Source organism: Maniola jurtina, chromosome 27 (genome assembly GCF_905333055.1).
Source record: "Maniola jurtina chromosome 27, ilManJurt1.1, whole genome shotgun sequence".
Taxonomy (NCBI): Eukaryota; Metazoa; Arthropoda; class Insecta; order Lepidoptera; family Nymphalidae; genus Maniola; species Maniola jurtina.
The window spans coordinates 5,356,309-5,369,843 of NC_060055.1; the positions used below are offsets into that span (position 1 = coordinate 5,356,309).

The following is a 13,535-nucleotide window of genomic DNA, read 5'->3' on the forward strand; positions in this document are numbered from 1 at the left end:
TACAAACTATTCCCAAACATCATTCTGTCGTCATACAGACTCAATCTGTTACACTCGCTTGCCCTTCCTTTTTGTAACGCCCGATCTCTTCTAGCCCTTCTGATTGCAACAGGTAGATCTCCTGGCGTTTTGACTCTGCCTGCTGGATTTAGCAAAACGTCACTCGAAGACGAAAATATATCAATGGCGTAGTTTATCTAAGTGTCACTTGATAAAATTAGAAAAAAACTTTTGGATAAAGATTTCGAACTGCGTTCAGCATGCAAAAGAGAATAATATCACAATAACAAATGTACGAAAAGAATTTACATTTACAAACTATTCCCGAACATCATTCTGTCGTCATACAGACTCAATCTGTTACACTCGCTTGCCCTTCCTTTTTGTAACGCCCGATCTCTTCTAGCCCTTCTGATTGCAACAGGTAGATCCCCTGGCGTTTTGACTCTGCCTGCTGGATTTTGCAAATTCACGTCACTCGAAGACGAAAATATATCGATGGCGTAGTTTATCTAAGTGTCACTCGATAAAATTAGAAAAAAAACATAGAAAAAGATTTCGAACTGCGTTCAGCATGTAAAAGAGAATAATATCACAATAACAAATGTACGAAAAGAATTCACATTTACAAACTATTCCCGAACATCATTCTGTCGTCATACAGACTCAATCTGTTACACTCGCTTGCCCTTCCTTTTTGTAACGCCCGATCTCTTCTAGCCCTTCTGATTGCAACAGGTAGATCACCTGGCGTTTTGAATCTGCCTAATGGATTTAGCAAAACGTCACTCGAAGACGAAAATATATCAATGGCGTAGTTTATCTAAGTGTCACTTGATAAAATTAGAAAAAAAACTTTTGGAAAAAGATTTCGAACTGCGCTCAGCATGCAAAAGAGAATAATATCACAATAACAAATGTACGAAAAGAATTTACATTTACAAACTATTCCCGAACATCATTCTGTCGTCATACAGACTCAGTCTGTTACACTCGCTTGCCCTTCCTTTTTGTAACGCCCGATCTCTTCTAGCCCTTCTGATTGCAACAGGTAGATCCCCTGGCGTTTTGACCCTGCCGGCTGGATTTTGCAAATTCACGTCACTCGATGAAGAGAATATATCGCTGACCTGTTCCAGAGAATGCTGCCGTTTTATTGACAAAGACTTCAGACAAGGCTTAGGTGATTTCGGATTGGGTTCCGAACTACCGGATGGCATCAGTTTCAAATCTGTCGCATCTATCTCCCCGTTTAAAGCCGCTAAATATACTGGATTGTCTCCACTGTAACCGTTTACTAAATTCTCTTTATCGTGCGGATCGCTAAATTCGTTATCGAAATTCGTGTATTTGTTATGGAATTTGTTGAACCCAAAATCCGTTTTGGTTTGCGTCGCTTCTTTTAACACTTCATTTTTCTTCTTATCGTCCAAATTCCGTGGAATCGCTTGCATTGTAATCTTGGAACCTCCATTTTCAGATAGTAACATCAAATGCTCATCTTCACTGCTCGAACAATCAGAGTTTAGATCGAACGGACTTTCGATATTAAAATTGTCATTTTGACCATTATCTATGTATTGCAGTTCCAAATTGATACTAACTCTTGATGATCGACCACTGTTTGAGTTAGTTATTATTCTATTATCGCAACTCAAACGTTTTTTTATCGTTGAATCTTCAGATTCTGAACTACCCGCTTTAAACAAACTTTGCGAAGACATTGATGTTCTAACAGATCGTTTCAAACTTTCGGAACTACCTTTGGACGTTTTGCTGTTACTCAAATCGGTTGGTACTTTAACTTTAGGTACTATTACAGCGAAAATTTGGTTCCTTTCATCGTTTGAAGGTATTTCTTTGAACATTTTATCTGTATTCATTTCTGATTCAATAATCATTGTAGGCGATAGGGTTTTATTTGGTGGTGATAATGTTCCTGGGCCATAATTGAACGCTGTATCATCGTTTATGACTAAATTTGACGGTCTATCGAAAGTTATGTTACTCTGTTTGTCAACTAGAGACGTTTTGGTTTTGCCGTTTTGTGTTGGATTACTAGAATGTTCAAGTTTTACTTCAGTTTCTTTCGGTTTCAGTTTTTTCTCGAAGAATTTGCGTATACCCCATTTGGGTTTGTCTTTTTCTTGGAGTAGATTGGTTTGTTTGATCCTGTCTATGTCATGTGAGGTGACATCGTTTGGGACATAGTCTATGGGTCTCTGATATGACCTTATTTCGTTTAATCTGTCTGAATGTTCTCTAGCTTGTGCTCTATGCGTTCTTGCCATAGACAAGCAGTTCTGTTCTATATTTTGCTGTCTTGGTTGTCTTGGTTCTGGTGCTGTAACGTCTTTTAGGCTTTTGTGTATGAGTTCGACTGTGTGCGTGTGTGTGTTGGTGTTCGTGTTGCGTTGTATGCACGCGTTTCTGCCTATGTGTGGGTCTGGATAGAGGAGGGGTGTGGTGACGTCACCGTATTGTGCGAGGGTGCAGTTTGTGATTTTATCTGTTTCCGGCAATGGGTGCTGTTCCGTCGTAGCTGTGAAAGAACAATAACAACTGTAAACTAAATCCACCTATGACATGATCGACCCATTACCGGCCCACTATTGAGCACGGGTCTCTTCTCAGAGTGAGAAGGTTTAGGCCATAGTCTGCCACGCTGGCCCAATGCGGATTGGCAGACTTCACACACCTTTGAGAACATGGAGAACTCTCAGGCATGCAGGTTTCCTCACGATGTTTTCCTTCCCCGTTAAAGCAAGTGATATTTAATTGCTTAAATCCACCTATACTAATAGTATAAAGAGATAAATTTTATGTGACAGAGGTAATCTCGGGAACTAATGACGCAATTTTGAAAATCCTTTCACTGATAGATAGCTAAATTATTTTCTAGTGCTATCCATACTAATATTATAAATGCGAAAGTGTTTCTGTCTGTCTGCTGCCTTTTCACGGCCCAACAGTTTGACCGATTCTGATGAAATTCGGTACAGAGTTTATCCCGGAAAATCAAAGAGTTCCCACAGGATTCCTAAAGATCCACCCGCTTAACCGATTTCTATGAAAGGTACTGAGGTAGCTTGCGTCCATGTTATTGACATAGTCAACTGTTTATCCCGGAAAATCACACACTTACAATCTTTAAAAACCTAAATCCACGCGGACAAAGTCGCGGGCGTCCTCTAGTTTCTCATAGTTTATTTTTAAAATGGCTGTGTTACACAGACAGACGGACTGGACGAAACAATAACGGCTCCTTATTCTAAGGAACCCTAAAAAATATCTTACCAGGCGGATGCGGATGCAGATTATTGTCGTGGATCACTGGACCCTGAATTTGCAACATCATCTTCAGCTCAGCCATTCGTTCCTCTACGCACACTGCTGTCAATCTGTCAAAAGTACATTATTTTTCTCAGAATACTCCTCTCAGAATGAGACTCTTCTCATTCTGAGAGGAGAGCTGTACTCAGTAATGGCCTAGCGTTTATGTCAAACTAGTGTAAATACTAAATGATGCCTATAACACGAGTGTACAACTTATTTTAGGCATCAGTGGTTTAACCTGAAACCCAAACCGGCGTGAGAGTGACTCCATTGAGCGTCTTGTCGTGCAGGGCAAGGTGGAGGGTACCAGAGGGCGAGGAAGGTCGTCTACGCGATGGACCGACCAAATTAAGTCCGCTGTGGGCGGTGCCGTGCACGAATGTACCAGAATGTCAACCAGCAGGGAGAAGTGGCGAATGCTCGTGAGGCGTGTAACATCTGCCCCCCAAAACGTCACTTCATGATGACCACGACCGCTCTGCCAAGAGTGTAACGACAAAGAAGAAGGTTTAACCTAATTCTTGGTTGTAATTTTATGGTGAAACAATAAAAGATTTATTTATTTATTTAAATAGCCTACCTAGCTTCAGCGTCATGGTCCCAGCATTCGTCGCAGGTGTCGGTGGCAATCTTCAGAACACGGGCTTCCGGGACGGGGCCTTTGGGCAGCGGCGGCCGGGACTTATTGCGGGACACCAGAGTCTGGAAAATAAATCAATATGTATTTCAGACTAGCTGTGCCCGCGACTTCGTTCGCGTGGAATCAGTGCGCTTTATATAGCCACGGACGCTCAGGCGCGAGGGGTGTAGTACGTACTCTGTACGTTAAAAATGTTCGCCGTGATTCTTTAAATTGACATAACTTTTTTATTTATGAACCGATTGACATGAAATAAACACTAAATGTTAAGTGAAGCTTACTACAATATTATATTAGTGAAAACCGTATCTAAATCGAATTAGCCGTTTCTGACATTAGCGTCAGTTAAACGGACAAAAAAAAATTAATTACAATTTCGGGTTCGGCATCAATATAATAACAACCCCTGCTACTTTTTTTTTATATATTTCCATTGTACAGACACCACTTTTCTACAATTTTATTATATGTATATTACCTGCATTTGAGTGAGGGTGGGCTTGGGCGGCAGGCCGTGGTGTTGGTAGGGCGGCGCGTAGGGTGGTACTCTAACATGTGCGCCCGCGCAGCGCCACAGCATCTCCCATAGAACTAGACCCATCGCGAATACATCCACGGCGCATAACGCCGCTCTTGCGCCGCTCAAGTCCAAAGCACCCTCTAGAGCCTCTGGTGAGAGGTAGCGAAGAGTGCCAGCCTGCACACAAAAAAATTGCAACATAACTAAATAAAATTGCAACATAACTAAACTAATTGCAACATAACTAAATTAAATTCTTACAGTAACTATTTCAAATATTTTATTCCATTGACAGAGACTTAATCAGACCATGACAGCAATTATTTAATACTACTATACTTTGACCTTATCTTTATTTTGTACAAATCTAGCTTTATAATACATTCTAGTCAACATTCTCATAATATAATAATATATAAGAATGCAAATGAATAATATTTAATATCTGGTAATGATAATTTTAATAATTTTAATCCTATTCTTATTGTATCTTTAATATTAACCATTTTATTGTACCTAAAATTGTATTTGCAATACCCTGACAGGGTCTCATGTATTGCTTTTAGCTTTAAGCACCCACCATCAATTAATGTAAATGTACATGAAAGCAAATAAATAAATCTGAATCTGAAAAAAAAATTGTGCGTCTAGCCTTTATGCGGTTGAAGTGAAACTAAAAGTGCACGATATGACTGCTGTCAACTGCTGAAAACTGGCCAAGTGCGAGTTAGATTCGCGCACCGAGGGTTCCGTACTCGGATATTTTTTCCAACATTTTGCGTAATAAATCAAACTTTTGTGCATAAAAATAAATAAATATCTGTTTTAGAATGTGCAGGTAAAGCCTTTTCATATGACACCCCACTTGGTAGAGTTGTCTTACTTTGAAAATTGAAAATACTAATTATTTGTTTATGAGTACCCTATAGGTTTTCTTGACAGACACGACAGACGGACAGACAGACAGATATACAACAAAGTGATTCTATATGGGTTCCGTTTTTTTTTACAATTCACTTCTCAATATAGTTATTATCACCGCTATAAATATCATCTTTCAAATTTAACAAATCTGACAAAAGGTGTACAATTGTACCTACTTTGAATAAATGATTTTGACTTTTACTTTGAATATTTTTACTGTACTAACCTCAGTGATGCGACTGGGGGTGGAATGGTCCCTTCTCGGCAGTAAGGGTTGTGCCAGGCCTAGGTCAGCGAGGCGAGCGGTGCCGTCGGCTGCCACTAGTACATTGCCGCTGTTAACATCGCGATGTACCACGCATGGCTTTGTTGCGGCTGAGGACAAAGACCGGACAAAATATTATTTTATCCCATTTAGAAGTAAATGTAGAAAGAGGTGAAAAAGGGTTTTAATGTTTTTTCAAATCAGAAGCTCGTACGGAATTTGAAAATCCCGGGGCATCATCTAGTTTTCAATGTTTTTTATGAAAAAATATTTTTTTCAAACTGTCACTGACTATATCAAACTATGCCACTATGTGACTGAGAATGTCATCAACTAAGAATGTCACTGGCTCTACCCTGTGTAACTGGGAATGTCATCGACTGAGAATGTCACTGACTTCCTAACTCACTGTAACGCATCTATTAACACGAATGTCACTAACTGACTGATACTCTGAGTGATACTGTCACTGATTGTGTCACACTCTGCGTCTGCGTGACTGAGAATGTCACCAACTGGACTGACAAATGAGAATGTCATAGACTTACTGAGACAGTCACTGCTCATCTAACTGACTCATAGGCTGTATGAAGATGGGCTAATGCTATGGCCAGACCATTTCTTTTCTTACACTCAATGATTTACCAGGAGTATGTAGATGGGCTAACGCCGCGGCCAGACCATGCGCAAGCGACGCGAACTCATGCCAGGACAGCGGCGACCTCTGCAGTCGTCGCCTAAGAGATTCTGCGCATAGTTCTAGTACCACCAGTTGAGATCTTCAACCCACTTCCATCAACACGAATGTTATTAACTGACTGATACTGACACTGACTGAGAATGTCATCGACTGACTGAAAATGTCACTGATTCGCCCACTGCGTGACTAACAATGACATTGAATTACTAACTCACTTTATGTATAGAGATAGGCTAGTGCCATGGCCAGACCATTCCTTAGGGCCCTACCAGGTCTTATACTTAGGGACTTACCAGGTGTATGAAGATGGGCCAACGCCGCGGCCAGACCATGCGCAAGCGACGCGAACTCATGCCAGGACAGTGGCGACCTCTGCAGTCGTCGCCTAAGAGACTCTGCGCATAGTTCTAGTACCACCAGTTGTGATCTCCCACCCGCTTCCATTAGAGATGCGCGGCTATCGCTACCTGGAAACGGTAAAAAAGCTTTGGAAATTCTTACTATCTACATTAATAAAACCGGCCAAGTGTGAGTCGGACTAGCACACGAAGGGTTCCTATGATGGGATGTACCTATACACGAATTCACGGCTTTGGGACTTCGTCTGTGTTGGTGTTTGCTGGCGTGCGTGCTCTGCCTTTCTGGAGTGTTTTTTTTTGTCAAAAATGGCCGGGATTTGTGTTTTACTGGTGTTTTTGGTGGTGGAATTGACTGGGAAGCGCTCTAAAGGGGCGCCGCGCGTGTATCGGCAAGCGCCGGCACAGACGAAGTCCATACTTATATAGTTTCCCTAACTTGCAAATAACTACAAACTTGACATTGGCTAATCTTTGTGCCAGATGAGAGAGAAAAAAATCACGGTTTTCGGATATTTCCCTTTACTTGTGCTATAAGACATAACTACCTGTTAAATTTCATGATTCTATATTACTTACATAACATACTGAAATAGCGCAAACTGTAAGGTTGACCGACGAACCAATGTACGGCCGAATAGAACTTCTTCACCAAATACAATTTATTATTACTTTGTAACTACAATTTTGGTACAATTCAATTCAATTTGTTTATTTGCTGATACAGGTCATGGAATTTGCTGATACAAGGTACATGAAAACAAGAAAAAAATATTACCCACTGCGCAGGTATAAGCTCTTACCGTAGTATCGCAGAATGTTGGGATGCGCCAGATGCGGAATAGCATATACGGATGCCTCTTTATGCCACGCGGACGGGCTTGAATATAATTTGACCGCCACGGGAGTCGAACCTAGACTCCCTCGCCAAACTGAGCCGAATTTGCCTTGACCTGCCAATTTTTTTTTTTTAATTTTTAAAGAAAGACTATGTCTACAAAGGTTCCCTACCTAAGTAGGGAACTTTTGTTTGTTTGTAGGTAGGTCTAAGGTAGGTAAGGTAAGGTACTAGGTAGGTAGGTTAGGTAAGGTTAAGGGTAGGAATGGCAGTGATTGTAAGCACAACTCAATATTTTTGTTATTTATTAATATTATTGTAAATTGAACAATTGAAAAGAGCAACCGCCGAGTTTCTTGCTGGCTCTTCTCGGTAGGAACGGCATTCCGAACCAGTGGTAAATTATTTGACGATTCAAAAGCACTTGTAAAAGTTTATTTGAATAAAAATCTATTCTATTCTATTCTATTCAACTTTAGAGCATTCACATCCTTTTCTTACTTATGTAATAAGAAAAGGACAGACAAACCTAGTTTAATTAAGAACTGTCAAAACTCGTGACTTTAGGTGCCAGTCGTGAGGCTATTATTTAAATTTCTAGAGTAGCACTAGAGAGCAGTTTAGAATCTAGAAATTTAAATTTAGAATTTATTTCCGTCCTTTTTTAGCAATCTTCAAAAAGGCAAAGATGAAGATTCTTGTTTAGAGTAAGACATCAGAATCGACACCAGTGTCTAAAAAGGTAGTCAATGCCCATTTGCCAATATGAAGTACACAGCTAACTTACCTATATGTTCAATAAGAGTGAGATTGTCCACACATAATAAACCAGTAGCTAAGGCGTCTGGTCCACTGCCCATGATATCACCTGGAAAAAACCATGACTATCAATTAAGTATAAGATGGACGGAGAAACAGACAGACAACAAAGTGATTTTATAAGGGTTCCGTTTTTCCTGTTGAGGTACTGAACCCTAAAAAAGACTATAAATATTCTGTTCTTTATCCTTTATTTATTTCTTTTTCTTTTAATTATTTGTTTTAATTTTATATACATACATTATGTGTATTTACTTTATTTTATTAGTACACCCCTTCCACTTTTTTAATTTTTATTATCTCTTCACCCTAAGGTTGCCTGGAAGAGATCGCTATTTTAGCGATAAGGCCGCCTTTTGTACAGGAATCCATTTTGTTATAATTTTATATATTTATAATTTTATCTTGGTGTAAAATAAAGAATATTTTACTTTACTTTTACTTTATAAATAACTAAACTAACCTTTCTCAATGTCGACTCCGTCACTCAAGTCATCTTTGTCAAGGTCTACACGTTTGCAGTACACCTTTCTAAACACTATGGCCATCAACAAAATGGCGACCAGAGCCAAAATGGCGGACGCCACGATGCTGGAGTAGTTAGGGTGCGTTGCACTTTCCATTGTCGATTCCGCTTTTATTGTAACCGTCTCTTCTTTCAGGGAAGCTGGAAAGAGATAGATAGAGTTAGGATAGGAGTGCTGCAATTAACAAGATAAAGTTACACAGAACTAAAACCCGACTACTACCCGCGAACTGCCGATAGATAGCAATAGATATAGTAAAATTGTTCTTTTGTCGCTCAGTGTATTCTATCATATTTATGAACTCAGAATTTTTCCTCTTTCATTTCATACCCCCTCGCTACAATAGTAGAAGAAAAAATTTCAGAGAACCACCACTTTTTTGGATGTAACATCATGTAACATGTCTTCCTCAATGTGCTTTCTTTCACAGTTAAAGCGAGTGATATTTAATTACTTAAAACGCCCATAACGCTGAAAAGTTAGAAGTGCATGCCCCATCCATCCATCAGCCTGTATGCGTCCACTGCTAGACATAGGCCTTTCCAAGAGCGCGCCACCACACACGGTCCTCCGCCTTCCTCATCCACCCGCTCCCCGCCACCTTCTTCAGGTCATCCGTCCAGCGGGCTGGAGGTCGTCCCACACTGCGCTTGCCGGTACGCGGTCTCCACTCCAGAACACGTCTGCCCCAACGGCCGTCGGTTCTGCGACAGACATGGCCTGCCCATTGCCACTTCAGCTTGCTAATCCTTTGAGCTATGTCGGTCGCTTTTGTTCTCCTGCGAATTTCCTCGTTCCGGATTTTATCCCTGAGAGTAATACCCAACATAGCTCGCTGAGCGACTTTTAGTTTGTGGACGAGGCCAACTGTCAGTGTCTACGTTTCTGCTCCATACGTCATCACAGGTAGGACACACTCATTGAAGACCTTAGTCTTAAGGCTTTGCGGTATCGACGATTCGAAGACCTGACATAGCTTTGAAAATGCTGCCCAGCACAGCTGGATTCTTCTGTCAGCCTCCTTGTCGAAGTTGTTTCTACCGAATTTTATCGGTATCAATTGTATTGTACTGTATTGTATAATCTAGGATTAATAAAATCTTACTCTGTAATAAGATAACATAGGTACATAATATTTACGGAAGACAAATGTATGCCCACATCATGCAAATAAATGGTTCATTTGATTTGAAAACTATTACTCACTGGGCTAGAGCCCAAAGCCATAAATCTGTAAAGCTTATTGCTTCACAGCTTTGGGTTCAGGCTGCCTTTGCGCACAATTGTTTTTTTTCTGTTTCTTCCTTTTGAGTTGTGTTCCTTTTCATGTTTTGTGTGCAATAAAGATTTTATCTATCTATCTATCTAACCAGTTAAAAAAAAATTAAAAAAAATACTCACTGAAGTCAGCATTGCAGTAACTCTTGCTGCAGCAACAGAAGACCCCGGCTAGCAGTTTGGTGGTCACGCGCGTGCATTTGTCACAACTGTTGCGACCTTCCGGTTGCGAGTAGCGCCAACAACCTGGGAATACAGAATAAGTCATACGTAATTTAAAAAAAAAAATGGTCAACGGTGCGATTACAAAAAAAGGTGGCGTGCAAAGGCTCTAAGGCGTCACTCAGAAAAGCAGACAATATTTCAATATTTTAACAAATTACCTACCTTCAATAAATGAATCAATAATGTTATTTCGTTTCCAAAAATTCAAACCTTTTTTTTTAAACCACCTAAATAATATGCAGTGACCCTAAAACACAAACCTTGTCCCAAAACTGTAATGTTGCCTTCATTGTCATGGTTCCACAGAGTATAGCAGTATGCTTTAGGGTCCGTACATTGTTCTACTTGGACCACCTCACCGCTTGGGAGCGTTGTCTCCGACAGAATGCCTGTGTCTGCAAAAGTAAAGAAGGACTTCGTCTGTGTTGGTGTTAGCTGGCGGGCGTGCTCTGCCTTTTTGGAGTGTTTTTTTTTTTTGTTTAAACTGACTGGAAAGCGCTCTAAGAGGTTGCCGTGCGTGTGTCGGCGAGCGCCGGCACAAACGGGGTCCATATTTTTAGTTTAACAAACTTGTGTTACAAATGTGCCAGATGAGAAAGAAAAAAAAAAAAGTAAAGAAAATATACATGTAAAATCTGTATCATCTAAATGTTAATTGTTTATTTAATTCAATTATTATTAATTGTTTTTAGTTTTAATTTAGATGTAAGTTTATCTTAAGGTAAGTGCAGTCTAAGGTGGAAGCAGGATGTCTAACTTGGCAGGGATATCAGTTATTTTAAACCCATACTCCTTTGGTTTCTACACAGCGACGTACCGGAACGCTAAATCACTTGGTGGCACAGCTTTGCTAGTAGGGTGGTAACTAATCACAGCTGAAGTCTCCTACCAGACCAGACCAGACATTTAGAATTTACAAAATTCCAAACCCCTGCCGCGAATGGAACTTGGGGCCTCTCACTAATGACACCACAGCGCTTACCACTATGCCAACAAGATTCGAATATTTTTTTTTATAAAAAGAATTAGCCCCTCCAACTAAGCGTAAAGTTTGTGCTAGGAGTGGGTAAGACAATAGTGCAACGGCTGGGGTTCAAACCACCGACCTTTCGGAAATCAGTCCACTCCTATAACCGTTGAGCTATTGAGGCTATTAAATTATGCTATTTATTATATATTCAATACTTTAAGGAGTTTGTTGTCAAAGCAAGTGGCATTTAATGGAGTTTACACTGTAATAGTAATGAATAATAGTAAAGAATTAGTATATCACATACCAAAAATTTCATTTTCAACCACCAACTGAGCATTCTTGTCATCTTCATAAGATACTGGTGTTACACTCATTGCCACACTCTCAATCTTGTACAAACAGGTTATAGTCGGGCTGAGAGTCGTTGGCTTCTCTGTCACTACCACGGCTGGCTTTACCTTGGCCTTCTTAACTTCATTGCTTAACCCATTTTGGTTACCCGTGCTTATAGCTGACTTATCAGTAATAATGTTCTCCCTAACAGACTTGGAAGCTAATTGGTTAAACCCATCGCCTTCAGTTAAGTAATCATTCGAATTTAGAATGTCCACACTTCTTTTCGCTATAACTTTTGGTTGGTCTTGAGTTATTGGCCAATATGTTGAAGCATCTTGGTTATTCCACTGTATAGTTCTTCTATGGTGATATTTAGTGAACGTACGTACGTAGTGCGCCGGTTTCTGATGGTGTATACTGTTTCTAAAGTCCTGAGATTCTTGTGGTCGCGATGTTAACACTTTCGCCGTAAATATAAACAGAAATAACACCATACATTTCAGTAGAGGCGTAACGCGGTGTGCCAACAGCCCTTCCATCATTTTTAAACGAGTTTAGAACGTAACCGAGTCTTAATCCTACATTATAATCGATTAGCAAACAATTTTAGGTCATTTAATGCAACCTAATTGCACTTAGGTAACCCACTGCATAATATTGATTTTTATTGTACGTTAAACGTAGTATAGTACAATCACTTCAATGCGGCACTTTTTTTCTAAACGTTGCACAATACACCATAACTTAAGTCTTGATTTTTAATTTAGGAAGTTGTTTTGTTATAAAAAAAACACTCGATTGCAAACGAGTGTGAATAGTTTATTAATTAAACACAATTAGTCACATATTTGTACCATTTGTTCGGGTTTGTAAACTTAACGCTTCCAAGTGTTATACTAATGGGGCGAAATAAATTGAACAGAACTTTTTAAAAATGGGTTCGCTGTTAAAATTATATTATGGGATCACATAATATTATTTTATTAAATTGAAGAAGTAATAAAATCGATCGTGTGTTGACAAACACATTTCACTTGCCGACATATTGAAATATTGAAGGAATGGATCACAGACTAGTAATCCGGGAATAGATTAATATTTTTTATTATCCTGTGGTCATTATGCTTGTAGGGGAATTTACATGGTGCGATTTTACTCCGGATCTTATTAATGGATTTTTTTGCTTCACACGCTTATCAGCTGTTCCAAATTATACCTACTCCCCCAAATTCGAGTGCTTTAGTTTGTCATCTATTTCATCTTTAGGGTGAGGCCAAACGGACGTAATTTTTTGAGTTGTAAGTCGCGTAATTTCGGTTGCGTAATTTCAGTTTCATACAAAAGTTCAACTCATTTTGCGTCGCCGTGTGGCACGAACTGGACTTTTGTATGAAACCGAATGCAGCAGAAATTACGCGACCGAAATTACGCGACTGACAACTCACAAAATTACGTCCGTTTGGCCTCACCCTTATGGATGAGAATCCAAATATAGTACCTAGCAGTCCTTGGATGGACCGGCCTGGAGCCGAAGCACGAATCGCATATAAAGTACACGTTCTGTGCACGTTCTACACTGTGTTGTGTTTTATCTTTATCTGTGTGGCCATCTGTCAGGTTATGCAGGCTTCAATTTGGCTTTAGGGCTCTAAATTGATGGCAGATGACATTTAAGTGTTTCCACTTTTATGGATTTCGCCTTATTTAGGATGAAATGGCTTATATAAATAATGCCTTTAGTTTTCATTTTGACAGGGATTTAGGGCAATTTAGGGTAAAATGGTACTTCTACTCGTGT

General features: G+C 39.8%; 1 protein-coding gene across 1 annotated transcript; it reads right to left on the bottom strand.

Moving 5' to 3' along the window:
• Positions 1–508: 508 nt before the first annotated feature.
• LOC123879206 (STE20-like serine/threonine-protein kinase) lies at positions 509–12,771 on the bottom strand. The gene is made up of 12 exons (XM_045926811.1): positions 11,706–12,771; positions 10,689–10,823; positions 10,327–10,449; positions 8,862–9,065; positions 8,367–8,447; positions 7,545–7,694; positions 6,679–6,852; positions 5,647–5,795; positions 4,455–4,673; positions 3,917–4,038; positions 3,298–3,401; positions 509–2,542 (listed from the first exon to the last, which is right to left on the bottom strand). The coding sequence occupies exons 1-12, from the start codon at positions 12,277–12,279 to the stop codon at positions 939–941; spliced, it is 3,639 nt and encodes a 1,212-aa protein (XP_045782767.1). The 5' UTR covers positions 12,280–12,771; the 3' UTR covers positions 509–938.
• Between the last annotated feature and the right edge of the window lie 764 nt (positions 12,772–13,535).

Coding starts and splice junctions, on each gene's coding strand:
- LOC123879206 (XM_045926811.1), bottom strand. CDS start 12,279: ATGATGGAAGGGCTGTTGGCACACCGCGTTACGCCTCTACTGAAATGT. Junction 9,066..10,326: donor TTACTGCAATGCTGACTTCA/GTGAGTATTTTT, acceptor ATCTCTTTCCAG/CTTCCCTGAAAGAAGAGACG. Junction 2,543..3,297: donor TCTGCATCCGCATCCGCCTG/GTAAGATATTTT, acceptor GTTCTTTCACAG/CTACGACGGAACAGCACCCA.